Raw genomic sequence first — 27,828 nt, 5'->3', positions numbered from 1 at the left:
GAGCGACAGGAACCTAGACCGATGAAGAGCGTGACCAAACTCTTCCCCGAGAGGAGGAAGGCACGCCCAGAGGGAATCGGCTGCTTTAAGGACAGCCCCGCCCCTCGGCGTGACGCCGCAGCAGGACCGCCCGCGAATGGCTGCGGCCTGGAGGGCGGGATGGGGTTGCTGGGAGCGGAGGGGATCCGGCTGGCTAAGGCCTCCTGGAGCGCGGAGCCGAGGGAACGAGGTCCGGGTTTGCAGCGCTGCTGGAAGATGGCGAGAGGCTGGGACGCGCGGCTGCTCTGGCGGCCAGGGCGCGTCCCGCTGCTGCTGTGTCCGCTGTTGCTGCTGCTGCTGCTGCTGCGGAGCCCGGCCCGGGCAGCGCACATCAAGAAGGCGGAGGCGACGACGACGACGACGAGCGCGGGCGCCGAGGCGGTCAAGGGCCAGTTCGACCGCTACTACCACGAAGAGGAGCTGGGCTTGGCGCTGAGGGAGGCGGCGGCCGCGGGGCCCCCGGGCCTGGCCCGCCTCTTCAGCATCGGCAGCTCGGTGGAGGGCCGGCCGCTGTGGGTGCTGCGCCTCACGGCCGGCCTGGGGCCGCCGCCTTCTGACGGCGATACGGGGCCCGACGCGGCGGGGCCGCTCCTGCCCGGCCGGCCGCAGGTGAAGCTGGTGGGCAACATGCACGGCGACGAGACCGTCTCGCGCCAGGTGCTCGTCTACCTGGCCCGCGAGCTGGCGGCTGGCTACCGCCGCGGGGACCTGCGCCTGGTCCGCCTGCTCAACACCACTGACGTGTACGTGCTGCCCAGCCTCAACCCCGACGGCTTCGAGCGCGCCCGCGAGGGCGACTGCGGCTTCAGCGACAGCGGCCCTCCGGGGGCCAGCGGCCGCGACAACAGCCGTGGCCGCGACCTCAACCGCAGCTTCCCGGACCAGTTCAGCACCGGTGAGCCCCCGTCCCTGGACGACGTGCCCGAGGTGCGCGCCCTGATCGAGTGGATCCGCAGGAACAAGTGAGTGTCGTCCTCCCTCCACCGCCGCCGCCTCCCCCACGCACCCTCCCCATCCAAGTGAGCCTCCAGAGCAGAGGCTGGGTCCGGCACTCAGTAAGCGCTCAGACGGTGCTCTCAGGCCTAAGGGACGGGGGTAGTGAGGGCGGAGAGCGACACCCCGTAACAGGGACAGGGCCCAGGCCGCTTAGCCTCCTGTCCGGCTAATTGTCCGAGAAGCGCTGCCTAGAGGCTGTCATTTGTTCAAAGGATGCAGAGAGCGCTGTTTGGCTGGAGGGGAGACTCTTCTAGCATTCTGGCCCCTGTTCTCACAGGATCGTAGAATATGAGCGACGGAAGAGACATTAAGGATGATCTAGGTCAGCTCACTTATTTTATACATAAACTGACAAGATTGCGATTATCTTATTACTACAGGCACTGTGCTAAGCCCTTTCCGTGGACTGCATGATCTCAGTTTATGCTGGCCACAACCTGATGAGACAGACAGCATTAACATCCCTGTTCTGTAGCTGGGACTTCAACTCACGCATTTAGTCAGTGCTCTTAACAGGCATGGAGGGAGACGGTAGCCTAGAAATGACAGATGACACTCCTGGGGTCTTCTTCTTGGTTATTTAACAGAAACTGGTTCTCTTCCCGTCTTTACCTCTGACTCAGCTACGGAGCATATAGATATGGCTGGCTGGAGAACTTGTACAGATCTGGAACCTTCATCTGTAAGCAGCTTCATTTTAGACTCTGAAGGGTTTCTGCTGCCACTTGTGCACATTATTAGTGGGCCAGGGCCAAATGGCTAATTGTCACAATTAATAGACACCTTAAGTGTTAGTAACTGCTCTGTGAGATTTAAAAACTTAAAGGAAGCACGAGGACCTGAAGAAATTGGTGTATAACAAGAAAATATTATAAATATATATATGGTGTGTTTATGTACCCAGTTAAACCTTACAGGAATTGTTCCTACTGGCAAAATGTGTGTGGGCTGCAATAATATGGGTCATCTCTGTGGAGTAGGTAGAACTTGAACTGAGTCTTGAGAGATGGGTAGGATTTTCAGCAAAAAGGTGGAGGAGCAGAATAAAGGAAGAAGGAACTTATTCCACATGGAATAATATCTGAAGTGACCATGCACCTCTTCCTTTTGTCAAGCATCGGCTTTGCCAGCATATCCCCATTTTTGTGTCTTCCTGAGGCTTGTGAAGCAATTAATCTTTCCATCCTGATTAGAAGAAGATATCTGAGTGACAGATAAGATACAAGCAATAATGAACAAAGAAGTTTCCCTGTAGGACTTGGAATCATCTCTTCTACAAGGTTCAGCATATATAGCAGACCTTGAAAAATTCATGGCCATTATGACAATTCTAGATTCTTTTTATCTCCTATCTTTCACTTATACTCCTTCTGAGATCCCTTGTAGGTATTAATTTCACATGCTTTCTGGGAAGATTTTTCCCTTAAAGATAGTGGTGTTGAGACTTCCCTGGTGGCGCAGTGGTTAAGAATCTGCCTGCAAATGCAGGGGACACGGGTTGGAGCCCTGGTCTGGGAAGATCCCACATGTCGCAAAGCAACTAAGCCCGCAAGCCACGACTGCTGAGCCTGCGTGCCACAACTTCTGAAGCACACGCGCCTAGAGCCCGGGCTCCGCAACAAGAGAAGCCACTGCAATGAGAAGCCCGCGCACTGCAATGAAGAGTAGCCCCAGCTCGCCGCAACTAGAGGAAGCCCAAGTGTAACAATGAAGACCCAACACAGCCATAAATAAATAAATAAATTTAAATAAAATAAAAAATAAAGATAATGGTGTCAGGACCTCTGAACATTTACATAAGAAGTGTGACTTTAACATACAGCTTATTGTCAGAAGCTGTGAAGGCCAGGGCCTTTCTGAGATGATATATCAAATTCACTGTTTGCATTGCTTAAAGGACACGTTTAAGAAGCCCCATCATGACCTTTGCAGGGATGTAAATTCTGTGAGTAGATTTTTCTATTCAGTATTACTTCTGCTGTGACCAGAAATAAAAATGAGCTTTGTCTTGGTGCAAGTCACCTTGAGACTATACTGAAAGCTTTAAATTTTAAATCTAGGACCAAAAATGTGCTCTTTGGATAACTCTTTCATATCACCAGTATTTAATGATTAAAGTTATGGTCTGGGCTGGCTAGTTCAATGATAGGAGCTTGTGAAGATTTTAAAAGCTCATCTGTGTCAGTTGGTATTACAAAGAAAGTGGCTCTATTTTGTGGCTATGGACTACCCTAATCATATCCGCCCTCTTTTCAAATGTAACTCTAATCAGAAGGGAAAGTAGGTGAGTGTATAGGGTGAAAAGTACATCCTTCCATCCTCAATCATAAATAACTCAAGATGCATATTATTTAATGATTAATCAGTAACAAGGGACATTGATATGTGAATAAAGTAAAAAAACAAGTACATACACGATTTGAGATTGATTCCTAAATATATAGAGTCAGCTTTATGGATAGGAAATTCTAAAACCACAGACATCCGTCTCGACAGGGAAATTACCTTTTTCAATGTATTTTCGTGAAATAAATCATTTGAATAATTTCTTGATATCCTAATCACCCAGCTGTATTAGAAATAGATTTTTGTTGTTGTTTTGGATACATAACAATTTAAGACTCATTTCCTCCTGCTTAGGAAAGTGGAGTTTATTTTCTTTGTTTCACTTTATACTTCATCCAATCCGTGATTTTGTACTACTGATAGTTGACTCATCTGCTCAAGAAAATATACAAGATTTTAACTCCATCATTAAAATAAAGATTTTATAGTTTACTTCACCCTCATATTTTTGGCACAGTTCTTTAATTAAATATACCTGCTTAGACTTTAATAGGAGATTAGCATATAAATGATTTTTTGGGTATGTTTGTGAAAAGAATGATCATATTGTTGGGGTAGGTGTATAGCTACAATTTCCTGAAACCTTTAGAATTTAGTTTATCAGACATCAAGTTTTCTTAATTTTTAAAAGTTATTTACAGGGTTATCTGGGGACCGTAATAAAGTTAACTTGGAGATTGACTTTTTAATATCTACAGACTCTTCTTTATAATTTTTATGATATATTTACCAGCTACTTTAAATCTTACACAAGGAATGATATATAATATTGAAGTCAAGTGTGAGAAATACTTAAGAGAATTGATTTGATTGGAAACCATAAAATACCCTTCAAATAAAATTGGATCGATATACAAAGTTGGTTTGACAAAGACTAAAAGAAATAATTTTACAACCACTATAATAGATATCACTTTCTTTTGAAATCGCCCTTACCAGAGTGGCATTGGTGCTTTTAAAACTATGTGAGTAGAGTAAGGAAAATCTAATAATTTAATTTTATCACTCAAGTAGATTGCAAATATTTCATTGTTCTAAAAGTATTTGGTTAGGCCATTTTAACAGTATTTCTGAGAAGTGTTAGAAGAAATGTCAAAGTGAAAAACAGCATTTAATAGAGAATCTTGGAATTTAAAATTTTAATTGAACACGTATAAAGTAACATGCTTCACTTATTTAGAATATTCAGTTACCTTTTTTTTTTTTTCCCACTAGACTGTGAATGCCATGAGGGCATTTTTGTATTTGTTTCTTCACTAATACATACCTTAGTGCCTAGAACATTTGGCTTATAGTTGACACTCAAGAAAATTTGTTGCTCAGTTGATTGTCTGAGCTGGGCCAGCCTTCTTGTAACTTTCCCCAAGTCAGTGTGGGGTGGTGGGGAAGTACTTAAATTATTTTAGGCATAGAAACCAAAAAGTAAATTGTTAATAACTTGCTATGGAGGAGGGATGGGTAAATTGGAGTTAGAATAGATGCTTAGTTTTTGTTTCTGTTACATTGTAGCATTGCAACTGGTGAGTAGAATGATAGTCTGTAAGGCAGTGATTCCCTAAGCAGGATGCTAGATGTCTCCAAAGGAATGAACATTTGTTGAGCAGGGGCTATAAAGCAGTCACTGTGCTGGAAGATAATTGTACATGTATTATCGTATTTAATTCTTGTAACAACCCTGGGAGGCAGGTAGCATTAATCCCCATTTTACAGATGAGAGAGAAACTGGGGTTCAGTGGATTCAGAGGCAGCAACTTCTCCTGATCATGTTACTGGTGAGTGACATGTCTGCAAAACCAAATGTTCTTACCCATATTTGCCTGGTTTTAAAGCCTGTGCTATTGCCGCTATACCAAATGGCATTCCCCTCTGGTATCTAGAACTGTGCTAATTTTAATTATATAAAACTAGTCTTCTTTCATAGTCTATTCTGGTGTTTAATCACTGTCTTTACCAGCTAAATTCTGTCTTCTGATGAATAGATTCTGTGTTACAAGTAATTTTCATTGTTTGACCTCCTCTGGGAGGTACTGATCATACTTAACCTTTCAAATTAAACATATCGTAGACTTAATTTTCTTTCAAACATATAGAAAGAAATGTTATAAATCAACCCCCTTTAGAATTACTGTAGGTCAGTTTATTTCAGCCACAAAAAGGCAGAAGCAAAAAATCTAATTTTGAGTGCAAAGAGAAAAGTGTTTAATCTCCACTCATAGTAATGGTTTGAACTGTTACCTGAGTGAAAAATGTATAAATAGGACTTCGGCATGTTTTTGCCTTTACCTTTTACCATAAAAGGCATTCTTCAGTATTTCTATATCTATAAACTTGACCAAATTGTAAATGGGTTCGCTTAAAAGTATCAATAAAAATGCAAAAAGTTTAAAATGTTTCTTTTATAGAAACAGCCTTGTCTCCATGTCAGTTTATTTTTTAATGGTCCAACCAGGAACCTTGCACCTAGAAAGAGAGCTGCTTTTGCAGTGATGCAATGTGCTGTATTGTTTTTACCTGAAAGCAGCTCAGGTCTTTCCCCACCCCTGAATTTTCTCAACTATGGCTTCTCTCCTGAAAATGTGAATTTAGTGTACTGTGAAAATGGAATGAGGCAAAGCACATCCTGTTTTAAATTAGACTCCCTATCTTAAAAATTCTCTCTGGACAGTAATATAAAAAGCATGAAACTTATTAACCTAACTCGTATATTCAACAAATATTTATTTATGCCAGCCATGCTTTCTATGAAATTAACACAATATGAAGTACAAGAATTAGATTCAACTCTATGAAACTGTCATTTTTGTAGGTCAAAACATGGTTGAATAGTGGCAAGTTCATATTGTTCAACTTAATACATGATTTTACAGTCCCCTGAATAAGACATCTCCTGAAACATTAATTTACACTGTGTTATTCAGCTGTTTTTTTCAGTGATGGGGAAATTATTTAAAGTTATTTGAAGTTAACTTCGACTGTAAAAACTGTTTGAAATTTATTGAGTTAATAATACTTTCTTTCCATTTTCTTTTTTTTTATTGTTGTTAGTCTGTTTTAACAGCTGATAGAGTTGTCTTCTAGGTGTCAAGAAGAATATCTAAGTTCATTTATGAAAGATGTAGAATTTTAAAATACATGTTTTCTGTGCCCTTTAAAAAGTGATATGTGATTTGGTTATGTTTTCAAAGGTTTGTGCTTTCTGGAAATCTCCATGGTGGCTCGGTGGTAGCAAGCTATCCTTTTGATGATTCTCCAGAACATAAGGCTACTGGAATCTATAGCAAAACCTCAGATGATGAAGTATTTAAATACTTGGCAAAAGCCTATGCTTCAAACCACCCCATAATGAAAACTGGTGCCCCTCATTGTCCTGGAGATGAAGATGAGACTTTCAAAGATGGGATCACAAATGGTGCGCATTGGTATGATGTGGAAGGTATGTAAAGCCCTGAATATGCTATATTTCCCCCTGTGTTCATTTAGCATTCCTAAGTATACTGTGGTAGAAAGAGGAAATTTTGAGGAATTCTGATTTTTTTTTTTTTGGCCGTGCTGCACAGCATGTGGGATCTTAGTTCCCTGACCAGGGATCAAACCTGTGCCCCCTGCATTGGAAACGCAGAGTCTTAACCACTGGACCACTGGGGAAGTCTGAATTCTGATTTTTTTAATCTTTTTTTTTTAATTTTGAAAATTTCAAACCCACAGTAAAATTGAAAGAAAACTACATGAATACCTGTATATCCTTCATTTAAATTCACCAACTGCTATCTTACCCCAAATGTTCCCCCTCCTAACCCCCTCACGTGTATGCACATGTGCACGCGCACACACACACACACACACACACACTCTTTTGCCAAATGATCCAAAAGTAGGTTGCAGATTTTATGACACTTCACCTGTAAATACCTCCCAAGTATGTATTTCCTAAGTACAAGGACATTCTCTTGCATAACCCATGTACCATTATTGTAACTGAGAAATAAACAGTAATTCAGTACTATCATTGCACATGCTGTTCATAACTCAAAATTCCTCTATCATCCCCCAAATATCTTTTATAGCTCCTTTTCTTCCAGATCAGATGCAGTCAAGGTTCCAGCATTGCATTTGGCTCTTGTGTTTTTTTAGTTTCCCCCATCTAGAACAGTCATATCAGCAGTCTCTTTTCTTAATGATGGTGAAACTTCTGAAGTGTCCAGGCCAGTTGTCCTACAGAATGTCCCATATTCTAGATTTGCTGCTTTCTTCCTGATAAGATTATCAGGTCAAAATTTCCAGCAAGATCATTATATCAATCACATTGGGAGGCACATAAAGTGAGGCTGCAAGTGGCCAAGTTGGACAGCTTGGTTAATGTGATGACCACCACTTCTCTCCATTTTACATAAAGGCACATTTTCCCTTTGTATTTTAATATGTGGGATGATTGTAGAATGCTGTTTTTTAAAAATTGTGGTTGAAAAATACATATATATCATAAAATTTGACATTTTAACCATTTTAAAATGTAGAATTAAGTGGTATTAATTATATTCACAATGTTGTACGTCTGTATCACTACCATCTACTTACAAAACTTTAAAAATACCAGACAGAAACTTCGTAACCATTAAGCAAAAACTCCCTATTCCCCACTCATTTCTCACCGCCCCCCCCCAGCCACTGGTAACTTCTAATCTCCTTTTTATCTCTATGAATTTGCCTATTCTAGATATTTCATATAACTAGAGTTAATATATTTGTCCTTCTACATCTGGCTCATTTCACATAGCGTAACGTTTTCAGGGTTCATCCATTTTGCAGCATGTATCAGAACTTCATTTCTTTTTATGGCTAAGAGGTATTCCATTGTATGTATATACTACATTTCATTTATCCAGTCATCCGTTGTTTCTACCTTTTGGCTACTATGAATAATGCTGCTATGAATGTTGGTGTACAAGTATCTACTTGAGTCCTTGTTTTCAAATCTTTTCAAATACTCAGGAGTGGAATTGCTGGGTCATATGGTAATTCTGTATTTAGCTTTTTACACAGTGGCTGTACTACTTTACATATCCACCAGCAATTTCTCATGGAATGCTATGTTTATGTTAAAGTAAGCTTGAATTGTTTACCTTTTCTTTTAAATGTTATAAAAACAGCTATTGTTCTCTTTAAACTTTTGGTATCCTTTGAATAATGACTTTTTCATTTTTATGCCCAGGCTTAGACAATTTCATTAAGAGTAATCAGAAGGAACAAGTCAATCTATGGAAAAGTCATCAGTATAAACTTTTTTCTCTTCTTAGAATCTGCCCACGGTGAATGCCTTAGGTTTCCCCTTACCTTTTTATTGGCAGTTAGTCACATTATAAAGTATGTTACGACGTTTCTCTTGATGTGCCTTCATATAAATATTTGAATAACTCTGACTTTTTATGTCAAGCCAAGTGTACACAAATTGGGTGCTAAGTTTGAGGACTTGATACTTTCTAGAGTCTTCTTATTCCCATATAGTTTCTACCAGTGTTTCTTATATATAACTAGTGATTTGAACTATTTAGAAAGGACTTTGAAATATTTAGAAGCCAAACTTTCTGCCCGGAACAATTAGAGGTGGTTTGAAAACCATTAAAAAATTTTAAAGATAAGGGACGTACTTTAATGTTTAATCTCATTTCAATCTTTAGCAAATATATTTCTATTTTTTCTTTCTTTCTTTCTTTCTTTTTTTTGTGGGATCTTAGTTCCCCGACCAGGGATTGAACTTACGCCATCCGCAGTGAAAGCACAGAGTTTTAGCCACTGGATCACCAGGGAATTCCCTTTAGCAAGTATATTTAATAAAACCTGATTTCATGAACTAGTGGTTTTGTGATGTAATCAAGTTGCTTCATTATTTGAGATACTATTTAAAATAATGGACTAAAAATAATTAAATTTTCATTTTTGGAGAAAGTTGTAAAAGGTTAGAAAGTAGTTTCTAATTGACAAATAATTAAGGAAGGTAAATATATGTTATACTATTTAAAAAGTAAGTGTGCTTCCTTCACAGTAAGATTATTTGGTTAAACCAGGCAACGGGTTTTTCTGAGTCTTCAGGCATCTAAAGGAGCTAAATTTTGCTGTTGCCATTATTATTGTTTTTATGAGCATCTACTTCTCTCCTGTTTTAGCTGGATGGTCAGACATATTTTATTTCTACAATAGGTAGCTTATATCTCTTACTGCCTTAGCAATATTGAGCAGTTTTGGTAGTTTCTTTTGTGTGTGTGTTTTAATAGCTTTATCAAGGTATAATGGACATACAATAAACTGGACACATTTAAAGTGTACAATTTCATAAGTTTCAACAAATATGTGCACCCATGAAACATAAGTATTAAGTTTCAGTAGTTTCAACTGGGTAAATTCATTGTTTGTCTTATACTGGACTGTGATAAGATGTTGTGAAACCTTGTGACTAGGCATATATTCAGACCCGGATGTCCTGGAGTAACTTGACTGACGTTTATGTGATGTATTTAGAAATTCTAACTCAAAGAAGTGTAGACTTTTAGAGCTGAAAATGAATATATTGATCTAGTCCAACCCTTTTGCTTTATAGGAAATTAAGCCTTAGAGAAGAAATAACTGGTGCGAAATCATTTATTAACCTAGCAAATATTTACTGAGCACCTGCCACATCCCATACACTATATTAAGTGATGGGGTACAGTGTGAGCAAAACAGAAACAATTCCTGCTCTCGGGAATCAGATAGTGTATTAGTAGTGGGGGATGTGAGGTAATTTGGCCCCCACCACCTTCACCTTCATTGCCAGGGTTGATTCAGCATATCTAGCTGCCTACGTGGGTGGCCTTGCTTCTCTCTCTCAACATGTCTCTCAAACCTCAGGATCCATCTAGGGAATGACTGTCCTAATAAGGCCTGTGAACAGTCGTGCTCCTCTGCTAGAGCCTGTTATTGTGAGAGCCTAAGCTGAACTTATTCACGGAGCAGGCCTTATTCTATTTTTTTTTTTTTTAACCACAATGTGCTGATTTGTATGCCTTTTGTTTACCATTCTTTATTATTTTCTTTCTTCATGGTTTTGAAGACATTATAAAAATCATCTGATGGTTTAATATGTTTATTCCAAAGCAAACCTAATGAAACTGAATTATAGTTTCAGTCAACTTTTAAGAATTGCCCTCTTTCAACTTACAGAAATTTTTAGAAGGGCAAGTAACCACCTAGAAAGAGAAGAGATCTATGAAATGTGACCAGATAACCTATCTGTAACTAAGTCAGGTTTTTTGGTGCAACTTTAAACTCCTTTGATCATGTGGGCAGCCATTCTCTGCATAAAGTGGAGGTCAGACTGAGTAGCACTAATGTGCTCTTAAATACTGAGGTATGTTTGGCTTTAAGTAGATTATCGACAGAAAGGAAAGAGCCTGGGGAAAATAATTACCAAACTGTTTTGAACAGCATAAAGGTTAGATTTGGTCCAAAAATGGACTGAAAAGCTTATTCTTGTGCAGCATTTTCTGTGTCATTAAATAGGGCATTATGTCATAATTCTTATGACACCAGGAAATTGGAATCTATATAAAATAAAAAAGAATCAAATGGATGGTACAGAACTGAAGAAATACAATATCTGATATTAAGAAATAGACAAATCCATAAATACAGTAGGAGATTTTAAACATGCCTTTCTCAGTAATTGTTAGATCATGAAGACAAAAATATCAGTAAGGACACAGAGGATTTAAATAACATAAACCAATCTGACCTAATGAACATGTACAAAATACTGTCCTCATATCTAATTTTCCTGCAGAGTCTGTTTACTAATCCAAAGTGTATATGATAAGTGATTTACCATTGGTCACACTTAAGGTAGATGTGTCTAGTTCTATTAGTGCTTGTGTTAATTTTTGTTTTAAAAATTACATATTAAAAGCAAACTAGCAAACAACTAAAACTTAAAGCATTCTTATATCTTTGCTTGTTTCACATTTTAATTGGAGCAAGTCTAAACTTTTCAGTCTGACTCAAGCCTACATTTCTAGTCTTCTCTCCTTCTTTTCACCTACCACTGAATGACTTGTCCTTCCTGCAAAATGTGAACCTTCACATACTGGGCTATTCTCTGTCTGGAATGCTCTTCTCCAGTTCAGCTGTAACCTTCTCTGAAAACCTCCCCTGTAGTAACTGTCACTCTTACCTTCCTAGAACATTTTATTTAACATCAGTGTAATGCTTATCTACTTATGTTGTTAGTTTTTTGTGTCTCCTGCCAGAGTGTGAATTCCTTGATAAGGACAGTGTGGTGCTATGCATTTTGTAGTTATCTTTATACAAAATGTATTGGCAGGGAAAGGGTCCTACAGGAAGTGAGACTAGGGAGGTTTTTACGGTTATTTGGAGTAAGGTCTTTTTTTGGAGATATGGGCTTTATCTAGAGGGATGCCATGGGAATGAAAAGGGAGTATGAGATATATAAGAAATTGTGCAAGAAGAGTTGCAGAATTGACCGTCAGTTAGATAGTAGAACAGAGAGTCAAGGCAAAGGAAGACTTAATTAAAGATATAACTTGGAGATTTTGAGCCTGGATAAGTAAGAATGATAATGGAAATGGGAAAAAACTAATTAGAAAGGGTGTGTGTGTGTTTTCTCTTTAGATGTGAGAGGAGTGAAAATTGGAGGTGAGGTGGTACTGGATGTACTAGTTATAAATACTTGATGTACAGTTCGAGATAGGCTCTGGAGCTTGGGAAAGAGGTCAAGATTATAAAGAGATTTAGGCATTATGAGATATGTGGAAAGCATATGGCAGTGTGCCTGATTTTGAAAATTGAATTGATATTGTTTCCTAGCATCATTTAATTGCTTGGAGCCAGAAATTCAACTAGGGGGAAAAATATATATATATATATATGAACAGATGGGTGCTTTTTCATCTCCAAAAGTGAATGTACTTCTGGCATTTTGTACTGGGATGTTTTCTTTAAGGAATATCAACAGTTTAGATATTCTCAACCTGTTCATATTTTAAGAATACTATTGATAATCAAATGTGCATTAATAAAGGGCTTTTGGTTTTATCTGATCTTGTACATTAAGGAGCTACTTGGATCTTTCTTCCTTTCTCTCTTTCTCTCTTTTATCTGAGTGCCACCTCATTTAAAAGGAAAGCAAAAACTTAAAATGATAATCAAACAGAATTTTTTCTTCTGCTTGAGTCATAAGTTTGTTTGTTTTAGTAAACTGAAGTATAGCCTCATATAAAAATCTAACCTTTAGGAGCAGTGTGCTTTTATATTTTGTAATGTAATAGTAGACTTTCTTCAAGGTTGAGAACCAAACACTGTTTTAGGATATGGCCCCTAAATCTTCAGATCCAAAGTCTAAAAATTAGATGTGCTTTTTTTTTTTTTTTTAATACAGGTGGTAGAAAATAGGAAAGTACTTAAAAACAACAACAACAACAAAAAAAAACAGAGGAAAATACAGTTCGAAGACCTGCCTGAGAGTGTTGACCAAGTTAGACAAAACTGAAAACAGATGCAAGACTGTGTAATGTAGTTTAACTTTGTAGAATCATATCATTAGCAAATATATATTCAGTGGGAGTGGTGAAGGAAATAGATTTTCATAAGATAAGTTGTTCAGAATATGAAGACCAAGTTCAGTTAAGATTTGGTGAAAGCAAACTTGAATTTAAAGACCAGGAATATGGGAAAAATTCTTTCAAGGGCAATCTCTGTTTTTTCCATTCATTTAATGCAGATCTTCCACTTAAAAATTTTTATGACCATCATACTCATTAGCTTTTAAAAATATCTCAAGGAATACAAAATTATCATTTAATAACCCACTTATTTATAAATAAATTGTTCACAAAAGTCAAAGTTGTGAGAGCTTTGCACTATCCCTTGAAGTAGTTTTTTTTTTTTTTATTCCACCACATTCTTTTTTTTTAACATCTTTATTGGAGTATAATTGCTTTACAATGGTGTGTTAGTTTCTGCTGTATGACAAAGTGAATCAGCTATACGTATACATATATCCCCATATCTCCTGCCTCTTGCATCTCCTTCCCACCCTCCCTATCCCACCCCTCTAGGTGGTCACAGAGCACCGAGCTGATCTCCCTGTTTTATGCAGCTGCTTCTCACTAGCTATCTATTTTACATTTGGTAGTGTATATGTGTCCATGCCACTCTCTCACTTCATCCCAGCTTGAAGTAGTTTTATTAAAGAAATAACAGTAAGCTCCAAATTTAAATATAGAATAGAAATTGCCTATCTATATTCCTGCATGCTAAAATGCTTTTCCTAATGAAAAAAAAATACGTTGCATTTTTTTTTCTGTAAAAGGTTTATGGGGTTCTTGTGTCATACAGTTTGATACTTTATAGTTGGCCTACTGAGGCAAGTTAAAAAAAAACTTGCTATGTTCAAGTCTTAACATTGTAACATTGGTTATATTTCTTTTCCATTGACTTTCTGCATGAGGCATAAGAGTGAGTTGTTAGTGCACCATCTTTGAATGAATGGTTGAATTTATTTAAATACCCTCCACCTCCTTAAAGCTAGATCTCTCTAGTGAAAACAGTAATAGGGATTGGTTCCATGATAAAGATGAATTGAGTATCTTCAAGCATATGAAGATTAGTTGTGAGACACGTGGATTGAAGGAGTTGAATGGCTATGAATAGATCCTTTGATCAGAAGATTTAGCCACCCATAACAATGAGTATTGATCACAATTTGTTGTAGTGCTGGACAGATTCCTAGTGATTACACTTTTAGTCTTATTCTTTAATATGGGTAAAGGAATGAAAACATCATAGCTTTCACAATACATTGCATTCAATATTTTCTGAGTATAGAAAAATTAGATTGGTAGGTAGGCTTAAAAACAAAATGTATACCTTTCGTCTTTCTTTGCCAGTTTCCCTTGGGAGTAGAGGAAATAGTCTAAATCAGTGGTTTTCAAGCTGGGTATGTATGGGGAGGAGGAAGAGACCAGTTAGTTTGGATAACTTTAAGGAAATAAATTTCCAGATCTTTCATGCCTGAGAAAGATACTGGCTGCTGAGATTCAATCTCATATCCTCTTCTTCCACTTGACTGAAGATAGGCGTATTTTTTTCTATCCATCTGAATCACACTATGATATGTTAACTCAGAGTTTTACAAAGTGCACCAAAAACAAAAGGGACAATTTGGTGATTACTTTAATGGTATCATAAAAGCATCACTGAAACGTCTCATGAAAAGATATATTTTCAGTAATTATTACCTGTTAGGTTTATTATTTATTGAAATTGATAATAAAACTATGCCTTTATCGATAAATTGTATACCAGTAGTTATTGTCATATTCAATCTATAAAGATTTTTTTTGATGTGGACCATTTTTAAAGTCTGTATTAAATTTGTTACAGTATTGATTCTGTTTTATGTTTTGGTTTTTTGTCCTCGGGGCATGTGAGATCTTAGTTAGCTCCCCGACCAGGTATTGAACCCATACCCCCTGCATTGGAAGGTGAAGTCTTAACCACTGGACTGCCAGGGAAGTCCCAATAATTCAGTCTAGAAGACAAAAATTTAATAGGGCATTAATGTCATTGGAAATTAAGAGAAATTTAAATATGCATACATACATATTATTATAGATTGAAGTATTATAGGATGATCAATGAAGGACTTTCAAGCATAAAAGTATATCCCATTTGAAGCAGCAGCATAACATAGGGAGATCGGCTTGGTGCTTTGCAATGACCTAGAGGGGTGGGATAGGGAGGATGGGAGGGAGGCTCAAGAGGGAGCGGATATGGGGACACGTGTATTCATATGGCTGATTCGCATTGTTGTGCTACAGAAACTAACACAGTATTGCAAAGCAATTATACTCCAATAAAGATCTATTAAAAAAAAAAGTATGTCCCATTTGAATAACAATCTGTGGAGCAAGTGGAATGGAAATAAAAGTTCAAGTTTCTTTTACAAAAGAAAGCTATAAAATTCCTCCTGTTGAAGAAGAATGTTCATGCAAGTTTTAAAAGATGATTCTAGGAATCAAATCTCTGTAGTATTTTTATTTATTTGAATCCACCTAAAATAACAATGTAAAGGCTTTATTTAAAAAATAAAAATTTACAATGTGCAAAAAATTACATTGTTGCTATTTAAATTTAAAATCAAAACTTTTAGGTACCAACTTTAAAATGTGTGAAATGTTGCATAATTTTTCAAGATTATTTTCCTATGAATAAAAAAGTTCGAAGGTCATTGGTTTAGATAGCCCAGTAAGAGACTAATGGATTTTAGAGGCTTGATTATTTATGATTGTTAATGAGTAATGTTATTGCTTTGAGGTATGCCTATGGTGAATGTTTCATTCCCAAAATTAAAATTTTCTTTGACTGGATAATGTTCTGAAATCAGACATTTTATCCTTTAGTCTATGTTGAGCCACATAACATATCAGCTTAAAAAATAAACAAATGTATTAACTGAATCTGGTAGTAGCTGCAGCTGTCAGAAATGTCAGGCCTATCTGCAGATCAGGGTTCTCTGTGACAGTGAACTCTAGCTTTAGCTTTGCATAAGTAGGTTTCCTGTTAAGGAAAAAATCAAGACAACGGATCTGGACCAGCTACTTAGCTAAGATTACTTATTATACAGTCTTTGACATTTAGTATTGGAAAAATAATGTGAAGTTTAATACAGATGGCAAATAATGCTTATTTGTGGCATCTTGAAAAAAATCTTAAATTATTCATAACTCAGTTAATATCCCCATTTGTTTCCAGTTTTTTAGATGATTTTTAAAAGTAATTTTTAAACTAAAACTTGAAGTTGGTGAATAAAGACTTTTTTGATATTCTGAAGTTAGGATAGCTTTATCATTTTTGTCTTGCAAACTAAAAGTTAGTTTGCTACTCTTCTGACATTGATTGACTCCTACGATTTCAAAAGAGGTAGATTAAGGTGTATATCATGGCTCACTAATTGCCTTCTGGGACTGGCTCATTATTATAGACTCAGAGGAAATGTGCTTTATTTTTATGAGATTTCATTGAGAGAAGGATATTTTGTGTATATCTTTCTGTTATTGATTTCTGTGTAATTCCATCATGTCAAAGAACATACTTTGTATAATTTCAGTTCTTTTAAATCTTTTATCTTTGTTTTATGACCCAGGATATGGTCTGTCTTGGTAAATATTCCACATGTACTTGAAAAGAATGTGTATTCTGCTGTGGTTGGGTAGGATCTACTATAAATGTCATTTAGATCTAGTTAAGTGATGCTGTTTTTCGATTCTTGTCTAGCCTTTGCTGATTTTCTGTCTACTTTTTCTGTTGATTACTGAGAGAGGAATACTGAAGTCTGCAACTATAATTGTGGATTTATTCATTTCTTCTTTTAGTACTATCAGTTTTTGTATCATGTGTTTTGAAGTTCTTTTGTTAGGTGCCACATTTAGGATTGTTATATTGTCTTGGTGAATTGACTCTTTTAACATTATGTACTATCCCTCTTTATACCTGGCACTTTTCCTTGCTCTGAATTCTACTTTATATGATATTAATACTTGATTTATGTTTGCATGGTATATTTTTTCCATTCTTTTAACATACTATACCATTATATTTAAAGTGAGCACATATTGTGGTTGGAACTTGTTTTTTAATTCAGTTTGACAATTTCTTTTAGTTGGTGCATTTGCACCATTTATATTGAATATAATTGTTGATGTGTTTGGTTTAAGGTCTACCTTTTTATTATTTTTCTGTTTGTCCCTCTGTTTTTTATTCCATTGCTTCCTCTTTCCTGCCTTCTGTTGTATTGTTTGGACGTTTATCATATCATTTTAACTGTAGTATTTTAACTATATCTCTTCGTAGAGTTTGTTTTGGTAGTTGCTCTGGGAATTACAATATACATACTTAACTTTTGACAGTTCTACCTAGAAGTAATATTTTACCACCTCAAGAAGAACGTACAAATCGTACCACCACACCCTTTACCCTCCCCGACTTTATGTGGCAGTTTTATTATATGTATATTTTTTATATATGTACCTTAAAACCCCCACCAGTGTTATGATTTTTGCTTTCAACTGATATACATATTTTTGAAAACTTAAAAGAAGAAAAAAAGTTTATTATATTTACCCAGATATTTACCATTTCTGTTTTTTCATTCCTGAAGTTCCAAGTTTTTCTCTGCTATCATTTCTCTTCTACCTGAAGAACTTCCTTTAACATTTCTTTTATAGGAAGTCTGCTTGTGGTGGATCCTTTTTGCTTTCCTTCACTGAGAATATCTATTTCTGCCTTTGTTCCTGAAGGATATTTTCCCTGGATATAAAACTCTAGGTTCTGGGTTGACTATTCTTTTGCTTTTTTTTTTTTAAATTGTTTTGTGCCATTGCCTTCTGGCCTTCATGGCTTCTGATGAGAAATTCACGGTCATTTAAATTGTTTCCCTATATAAATGTATCATTTTTCTCTGACTACTTTCAAGATTTTTTCCTTTGTCTTTGTATTTCAGTAGTTTGACAAGAAGGATCTAGGCATGAATTTCTTTGAGATTTGCTGAGCTTTTGAAGTATAAGTTTATGTCTTTTGCCAAATTTGGGAAGTTTTCAGCCATTATTTCCTCAACACTTTTTTTTTTCAGCATAGCACTCTTTTCCCTCTCCTTTTGAGACTCCAGTGGCAAGAATATTAGACTTTTTGGTATGTCCCTAAAACTCTGTTCTTTTTTTTTTTTCCTCTGTATTCAGATTAGGTAATTTCTATTTATCTTCAAGTTAACCCTCTTTATCTTTGTCAGTTCCATTCTTCTGTTGAACTCATCCAGTAAACTTAAAATTTTTGTTTATATTTTTTACTTCTGAACTATTTTGTTCTTTTTTATGTCTTCTGTTTGTTTCTTTTATTTCATTTCAAGAATGTTTAATCTTACTTCCTTAAAGCATGGCTATAATAATTACTTTAAGGTTAGTCTGATAATTCCAACATCTGGGTAATCTTGGGGTTGGTATGTATTGATTATTTTTTCCTTGCAAGTTGTTGACATTTGACTAGTTCTTTAAATGTCAAATAATTTTGGATTATATTCTGAACATTTTGAATCAGGTTATAAAATCTGAGCCTTGTTTAAACCCTATAAAAATGGTAACTTTTTGTTTATTTGTTCTGACAGTGAATGACCCACTATCAGACTTGTTCAGTTGTGAGTTTTGACTCGCCTTTTTTAGGCTGTGATTCCAATGTCAGTTCAGTTTTCAAAACCTTTACACTGCCTGTTCAGATCTGTCCTATGTGAGCACCACCCAGGGAGCAGTCTGAGACCTGGTCAGTGGTCTGTTCTGTAGATCAATTCCCAGTGCTTTTGGTATGTTGTTTAGGGTCAGACCCTTACATGTGCAATTCATAGTTGAGCCCAAGAGTTCATAGAAACTTTATAGAATCCCTTTTTTGAGCTCTCTTCTGTCTGCAGTCTCATAATCTCTGGCTTCCAAGGTCTCCCAAAATAGATCATGAATAAAGACATCATAGGGTGTCAACTGTCATTAGTTGTCAGGGAAATACAGATTGAAACCACAATGAGATACCACTACACACCCACCAGGATGCTTAAAATTTAAAAAGGCTGACCAGTTGCTTGAGCAGCTTGTTAGTTAAGGTTGCAGAGCAATTGGAACATTCATACCTTGATGGGGGGAATGTGAAATGGTACAGACACTTTGGAAAACAGTTTGACAGTTTCTTATGAAGTTAAATTTACACTTACCACATGATGCAACCATGCTTCTCCTAGGTATTTACCCAAAAGACATGAAAAAATATGTCGACACTAAGACTTAGGCACAGTTTTATTCATAATCGCCCAAAGCTGAAACCAAGTCAAATACCTGCCACATAGTGAATGGATAAACAAATTGTACTATATCCATACAATGGAATATATAATAATAAAAAGGAGAATTTGTATATATAACAATATGAATGAATATCAAAAGTGTTAGGCTAAGTGCAAGAAGCCTGATACAAAAGACTATACATTGTATGACTTCATTTATATGAAATTCTGGAGAAGGCAAAAATATAGGGAAAGAGATTAGTGGTTGCCCAGGGCCTGGGAGCAGAGGGGAGGGAACTTTCTGGGGTGACGCAAATGTTCTGTATCTTGATTGTGGAAATGGTTATATGACTGGACACATTGCACTGTACATTTAAAAGGGATTACAGTGTATAAATTATACCACAATAAACCTGAGTTTTAGAAAAAGCTGTAAAGCAGCATGTAGATCAGAGAGATTGTCAAAGTTGTTTTGGATCGGTTACTTCATACTTGGGTAAAGGGGAACTGAGAAACTCTGTAGGCTTCAAAGAAGAATAAAATTTAAAGTATCTTACAAAAAGATGTATCTTGTATATGCTGTTTTATAACCTTTTTTATTATTACATGGTAAATGTCATGACCATAAGTGTGTGTCTGTTACATTTTAAATTATTGCATAGTAGCTCATTTTATATCATATTTACTAAACTGGTCCACCATTTTTGGACCTTCAGGTTGTTCCCTGTTTTATTCTCCTTCAAGTTAAACACTATAGTCCTTATCACTGTAGCTGTTATCTTAAAATAAATTCCTGGAAAATGAATTTCTGTGTTAAGGTCATGCCTATTTTATTATTATTATTATTATTATTTTTTAATTTTTATTTTTTTTTGCGGTACGCGGGCCTCTCACTGTTGTGGCCTCTCCCGTTGCGGAGCACAGGCTCCAGACGCGCAGGCTCAGCAGCAATGGCTCACGGGCCCAGCCACTCCACGGCATGTGGGATCTTTCCGGACCGGGGCACGAACCCGTGTCCCCTGCATCGGCAGGCAGAGTCTCAACCACTGCGCCACCAGGGAAGCCCGGTCATGCCTATTTTAAAGATTTTATATACATATTGCTAAATTGTTACCCAGCAATATTCTATATACCTTTATTTTTATCTGGGTTTTTTTATCTGTCTTTTTTTTTTTTTACTTTTTTAAGTCAGTTTTTTGATCAACAGGTAGTTTACAATTTTTAGGTAGTTAAGTCTATCATTTATGGCTTTATACTACTTTGCTGTCATACTTAGAAAGGCTTTCCTCATCCTGAGAGTATAAAAATACTAGTTGGCTTCTGATTTTGTTTATGGCTACATTTTTACATCATGTTCCATGTGGACGTAAGACTTTATTTAGTATGATCTGAGGTAAATCTCACCTATATTTTTGTCACACAGTTAACCAGTTATCCATGTAACAGTTACTAATTCTTTCCCCGTTGGTTTTAAATGTCTTTAATTATATCCCAAATGCTTTTGTTTCTGTTATTGTGCTTTCTATTTTGTTCTGCCGGTCTATTTGTTTTGACATCTTAATTGCACTGCTTTAGTAAATATGGTTTTATAATACATTGTAATATCTGGCAATGCAAGTCTCTATTATCATTTTAATTTTTTAATGTTTTCTTGGGTATTCTCACCCATTTATTTTTCCAAATTCCAGATCATTTTGTCCAGTTCCAATAAATATCTATTTTTCTGCATGATGCTTGTAAATTAATTTCAATATTAATTGATATTGTTATAAGTCTCCTATCTGGAAGCATGAAATTTACATCCCTCAGTAGAATTTATAATGTTGATTTATATTATGCATTTTATTACATTTAATCCTATACATGTTGTGGGTTTTTTTTTTTCTTTTTTGCGGTACGCGGGCCTCTCACTGTTGTGGCCTCTCCCGTTGCGGAGCACAGGCTCTGGGCACGCAGGCTCAGCGGCCATGGCCCATGAGCCCAGCCGCTCCGCGGCATGTGGGATCTTCCCGGACCGGAGCACGAACCCGTGTCCCCTGCATCGGCAGGCGGACTCTCAACCACTGCGCCACCAGGGAAGCCCCATGTTGTGGGTTTTGATGCTGGCATCTTTTTTCTGTTACATTTTCTGATTATTGCTGAAATATAGGAAAGACATTTTGTATTGTTTTTACACAGTCATCCTTTTATTTCCAACGTCATTTTACATGACTTTCTGTTGAGTAGTGTCTTATCAAAGGAAAATTTGGGAAACATATGTCAAGATTTAATTAATATTCTATTTTATTTTATTTTTTTTTTTGCGTTACGAGGGCCTCTCACTGTTGTGGCCTCTCCCCTTGCGGAGCGCAGGCTCCGGACGCACAGGCTCAGCGGCCGTGGCTCACGGGCCCAGCCGCTCCGCGGCATGTGGGATCCTCCCAGACTGGGGCACGAACCCGTGTCCCCTGCATCTGCAGGCGGACTCTCAACCACTGCGCCACCAGGGAAGCCCAATATTCTATTTTATATCTCCACTAGGTTCCACGTGGTAAAGTTAACATTAATTCTATGAAGATGTGTTACAGTTAGGTACACTATTCACTGTAATATTTCCCCAAATCTATAGAATCTACAAAAAGAGATTTGTCATCATGAATCAGACCTTTAGTTTTAGATTGTTCATAGAGTTATATGTTACAAAATCACTATTTATATAAAATGTGATCTGTAGGACCAGAGGCCACTGAATGTAGTTTCTTCTCTGTGAATTAGGTCTTATTTTTAAAAGACTTCTGTCCTTCCTGCCCGCCCCTTTCCCTGGGCATGTGTTTGTATGTGTTATTGATTGGAGCTGGCTAGTTACAGTCCTATTAAAGTTACATCTAAAAAGATGATTAGATAACACTCTAAAATATGACTGTAAGCTTTGTCTTCTTGTTGCTGTTAGCTAATATTTCTTAAATTACTGCTGAAGTAAGACAAGGGGTAGACAAAAGAATGCTAGGACTCAAGCCTGGTGATTATAGTATTATAAGTAGTCTACTTCACTGCATTTTGGCATAATTAAAGTGTGAGTTGATTGTGTTTGCAATTTAATTCAGCTATTAAGTTTTTTTTTCCTTAGATGGGAAGATTTTTTTTCTATTAAGTTTTACGTATGCAGAAAAATAGATTAGTTCACATTTGTATTGCTCTGAAATTATTTGTATGTGTTCTGTGTTTCTTTTCCTCACCAAGACTCTAAACTCTGAACGGAAATATGTCTCCTATTTATAAGTCCCTATAATCTTAGTTTAATGACTTACAATGACCATTGTACTGTGACCAATACAATAGTAAATATTGGAGATTAATAAATATGATAGACAATGAATAACATATGTATGTTCACATGTATACATGTGAGTCAGAGTTACCAAAGATGATCAGAGGTCAGCAATGACTGAAGGTGACTTACATCACTTAATGACTAAATATGACTAGTAGGGATGTGAAAATCAGCATCTCACCATTTTTCTTCCAGACCCAAAGTAAGTGCCAAGATGCTGGAAGATAAGAGAAAGCCAAAAGATGGATAGCTTGCCTTCTAAGAAAAAAGGTTAAGACAAAGTTACTGGGCTTGTGGTAGTGGTAAACCTGCACATATATTTTACGAAGACAAAGTCTATTTGACATCTCCACATGGATGGTCAATGGGAATCGCAAATTTAATGCATTCAAAACAGAAGTCTTAATTTCCCACTGATCCAGCCTACTTACTTTCATTCCTTCAACAAATATTTACTGCAGGAATACGATGTGACTGGTACTGTTCTTGTGCTTGGAATATCCATCAATGAGCATAACAAATATTCTGCCCTTGTGTTGCTTATAATCTAGCAAGGAGGAACAGGCAGTAAATAAGAAACATAATAGGTAAATTGTTAGGTACTGTAGAAAAAAAAGAAAAAAGTAGAAAAGGGTGAGAGTTCTGGTGAGATGGGCTTGGGGACAGCGATGGGGAGAAGTAAGGAGCAACTTTAAGTGGGGAGATGGAGGTGAGCCTAATTGTCAAGTTGAAATTGGAGCAAAGAGCTGAAGGTGAGGGGAGGGAGTTAGTCAAGTAGGGGTATCTGGGGGAAGTGCATACCAGGCAAAGGAAACAGCTAGAACAAAGACCCAAAGTCAGGAGGTACCTAGTGTATCCGGTGAACAGCGGGGAGGCCAGTGTGGCTGGTGCACAGCCAGTGATGGGGAGAGTGTAAAAGGAGGTTAGAGAGGGAAGGGGAGTGGTGGTGGACAAATCATGCAGAGGCTTAGGCTTTGGCTCTTAGTCTGAGTGAAATAGAGAGTCATTGTATAGGGGAATAACATCCGACTTACATTTTAGCGGAATTTCTCTGGCATCTCTGTTGAGAAAAGAACATAGAACGGCTAGGGCAGGGACAGGGAGGCCTATTAAGGGTGATTGCAGAAATCCAGGTGGAGAAACAATTGTGGCTTGTATCAGGGCAGCAGCAGTAGAGGTGAGGAGAAATCTTGGGATTCTGGATATATTTTGAAGTTAGAACTAACACGATTTCCTGATGCTTTAGATGTGGGATGTGACTCCAGGGCTTTGGGCCTGAGCAACTAAATTCTTCTAGTGCCATTGACCGTCATGGGAGAGACTGGTTTAGGGAAGATGAGAATGTGTTAGGTTTGTGATATCCAAGTAGAGATATTGAATAGGCAATTGGATGGGAGATCCAGTTCTTCGTTGCGGTGCACAGGCTTCTCATCGCGGTGGCTTCTCTTGTTGCAGAGCACAGGCTGTAGGTGCGCAGGCTTTAATAGTTGCAGCACGCAGCTCAGTAGTTGCAGCATGCGAGCTCTAGAGTGCAAGCTCAGTAGCTGTGGAGCAGGGGCTTAGTTGCTTCTCGGCATGTGAGATCTTCCCGGACCAGGGATCGAACCCATGTCCCCTGCATTGGCAGGCAGATTCTTAACCACTGCGCCACCAGGGAAGTCCTATTTTTCATTTTAGTTATCGTATTCTTTAGCCCTAATTGGTCTTTTTTATGTTTTCTAACTCTTTGTTGAAGTTTTCACTGTGTTCATCCATTCTTCTCCTGTGTTCAGTGAGCATCTTTATGATCATTACCTTTAACTCTTTATCAGGTAGATTGCTTATCTCCATTTCATTTAGGTCTTTTTCTGAGGTTTTGTCTTATTGTTTCATTTGGAACACATTCCTCTGTCTCTTCATTTTGCCTAATTTTCTGTGTAGATTTTCTTTGTATTAAATAGGTCTGTTATGTCTTCTGATCTTGGAGAAGTGACTTTATGTTGGAGATGTCCTATGGGCCCAGCAGCTTGCTCCCCTCTGGGCAGACACTTCAGGGGTGTTCCCTATGAGGGCTGCTTGTACCTTTCTGTTGTGGCAGGGCCAACTGCTTGGGCACATTGATGGTCAGGGCAGGCCCCGGCATGACTGAGTGTGATGCTCAGCATTGTTTGACCACTGTGGGCATGCTGGTGGGTGAGGCAGGCCCCTGGCTCTAATAGGCTCGAAAGAGGATTCCAAAATGGTGCCTGTCAGTGCTGGTGTCAGCATGATAGAATGAGATCACAAAAATGGCTGCTGCCAGCACCTCAGACCCCAGGGGGAGTCCCAGCTGCCTCCTACCTCTCCTGGAGGCTATCCAATATCAGCAAGTGTGTCTGATTCAGGTGCCTTTCAAACTGTTGCCTCTGTGCTGGGACTTGGAGCGAGTGTATTTTTGCATGCACCCTTATGAGCAGAGTCTTGGTTTCTTACAGCTCTCTGGTACTCCTGAACATAAGCCCCACTGGCTTTTAAGCCAGACATTTTGGAGGCTTGTCTTCCTAATTCAGGACCCTGGGCTAGGGAGCTCAATGTAGGTCTTGGACTCCTTGCTCCTCAGGGATGACTGTCACAGTTGTGATATTCCTCCTGCTTGTGCGTCGTTGCACCAGGGGTGTGGGCCCTGACTAGACTGCATCTCCACCCACCCACCCCATTTTGTTGTGGCTCCTTCCTTGTATCTTTAGCTGTGGAAAATCTTTTCTGTTATTCTTCAGGTTGTTCTCAGAGGTAGTTGTTCTGTAAGTAGTTGTAATTTTAGTGTGCCTATGTGAGGAGTTGAGCTCAGGATCTTTCTACTCTACCATTTTGATCCAGACCCTTCTTGTCACCTTTGTGATACAGGGAGTACAGTTAGAATAGTAAGCCCTTAATAATGCTTTGGTGTGAATATCCTTTATAACTTTAAGATCTTGAGTATTCTTCATGTTCATTCTGTCAAAAATCTTCACCTCTCTGTGCCTTACTTCTCACATCTGTAAAATGGGTGAAATAGCAATACCTACCTCAAAAAGTTTTGTAAAGATTAAATGTTAATACACATGAAGGGCATAGAACAGAGCTGGCATATAGTAAACACTCAAATGTAGAGTGGTTATCATTATTGCTATTGTTATTAACAATTATATTCATGCTCTTTATAACTGTTCATCCTATCAATCAAATATATTTCCTTTATGTATATTCCTTTCCAAGATGTATTCCTTTTGCCTTCCTTGTTGTGTCCTCTATAATTCAAGAGCCTTCTCCAATTTCAAACAATTTAATGAAAAGAGAACTTATACATGCAGAGATGACTGATTTAATTTCTATGGTCTTTTTGAGAGTAGAATTCTGAGAATAAACTTATTTTTTCCTTCATGTTTCAGGTGGCATGCAAGATTACAATTATCTTTGGGCCAACTGTTTTGAAATCACATTAGAACTGTCTTGTTGCAAGTACCCACCAGCTTCGCAGCTTCAACAAGAATGGGAGAACAATCGTGAGTCTTTGATCACATTGATTGAAAAGGTAAAAGCTGAATGGAAGGTTGGCATATGGTAATAATTGATTAAATAAGGGAGAAATTTGTGTATATGAACAACAGTTTATTCTAGATACCCTTTATTTTTCTGTTTTTATTATTTAAGATTGTAGATTATATTTAGAAATTATTATATTAGAATCTATTAGAACATATTCTAGTCATACCTCTGTTATCCTTCCCCCCAGCTCTTTTCCTCTGGAGGGCTTCTTCTGACTGTCTTACAACACTTTTACAACCTGAAATAATTAGCAAAATTTGTAGTACCAGATTCTTACAATGCTATTCGATCATATTTGCTAGAGAACCTTTACCATTATATGAACCATGGACATAAGTTTAATTTAAGTATCAGGCAGGTTAATTGGATATATCAGAAATGATTACTTATATCTTGTTGATAAAAGCAGAAGTCTGGCCTTGAGGAGAAGGAATTTCAAAAGCATTTTACCAGTCTAGATTTCAGATGACTTAAGTTTAAGGATTTAATTTTTTTGGTCTATATTTTATTTTAACTTGGAGGGATTGAAAAATATTTCAGGGAGCTAGAGGAATAACCTTATTTTTTAAAAATTCTAGCATCAATGCAGAGAGGTTATTTTCTCTTGCCTTCCAAACTGATTGAGCAGTCTACTTTGATTCTTGTTTTTTTAGGTCCACATTGGAGTTAAAGGATTTGTTAAAGATTCAGTAACAGGAGCTGGCTTAGAGAATGCAACCATCTCAGTGGCTGGTATTAATCATAATATCACAACAGGAAGATTTGGTGATTTCCACCGATTACTTGTTCCTGGAACTTATAACATTACAGCAGTTTTAACTGGGTAAGAATTTAAACTAGACTCTTAAAATGTCAAGTTTCCGTTTATATCTAAGAAGAGAAATATACTCTTGGAGATCTTATTTACTGTATCTGGCTTTTATTTTTCCTTGTTTTCTGATTTTTTCCCCCTTTATAATGAGAAAATACTATGGTGGATCTTTTGTCACATTAACAATACAACTGGATATGAAGCATCGTTGTAAAATTGGGAGGAAGGACAGTTTTAAAAGCTTGATGGGGGGCTTCCCTGGTGGCACAGTGGTTGAGAGTCTGCCTGCTAATGCAGGGGACACGGGTTCGAGCCCTGGTCTGGGAGGATCCCACATGCTGCAGAGCAACTAAGCCCGTGCGCCACAACTAGGGAAAGCCCTCACACAGAAACGAAGACCCAACACAGCCAAAAATAAAAATAAATAATTAAATAATTTAAAAAAAAATAAATAAAAGCTTGATGGTCAGCTGTGTAAAGCATTGCTGCAAGGCTAATTGAATACCAAGGTAGAAGAAACTCAGGGCTCTATGAAAGACATTTTGAAGAGCTCTCTCACCATCACCTTTCTAAAACATGACATGAGTGGTTCCCCACCTCCTCTGGAAACATTTCTGGAAGCTCATTTTGCTAAGGATTTACCTTTAGCAAATAAATTACCTTTAATTTTGAACTTTCCCATTTGGTAAAGTAGTTGGAATGTCAGTCTGATAAGGCACTGCAAAGAATTGGATCATTTATCCCTACTTTGAGTATTGTAGCAATGGTTACAATGGATTAACGATCTTCATTTTTCATTGTATTCTCTCCTTTGAATGTAATTTTTTTAAAAATTTTTTTATTTATTTAATAAATTTATTTATTTTGGGCTGCGTTGGGTCTTCGTTGCTGTGCACAGGCTTTCTCTAGTTGCAGTGA

At 37.6% G+C, this 27,828-nt stretch overlaps 1 protein-coding gene across 1 annotated transcript in view; it reads left to right on the top strand.

Moving 5' to 3' along the window:
* Positions 1-255: 255 nt before the first annotated feature.
* CPD (carboxypeptidase D) overlaps positions 256-27,828 on the top strand; it is a gene marked incomplete at both ends in the record, with an annotated part of 57,396 nt that continues 29,823 nt past the window's right edge. The window contains 4 exons of the mRNA XM_079725863.1: positions 256-1,001; positions 6,567-6,814; positions 25,943-26,085; positions 26,753-26,922. Coding sequence (XP_079581989.1) covers positions 256-1,001; positions 6,567-6,814; positions 25,943-26,085; positions 26,753-26,922 — 1,307 coding nt within the window. The remainder of the gene's footprint in view (positions 1,002-6,566; positions 6,815-25,942; positions 26,086-26,752; positions 26,923-27,828) is intronic.

Source organism: Hyperoodon ampullatus (genome assembly GCF_949752795.1).
Source record: "Hyperoodon ampullatus genome assembly, chromosome: 19".
In the NCBI taxonomy this organism is placed as follows: domain Eukaryota; kingdom Metazoa; phylum Chordata; class Mammalia; order Artiodactyla; family Ziphiidae; genus Hyperoodon; species Hyperoodon ampullatus.
This window is presented reverse-complemented; position numbering and strand designations above follow the sequence as displayed.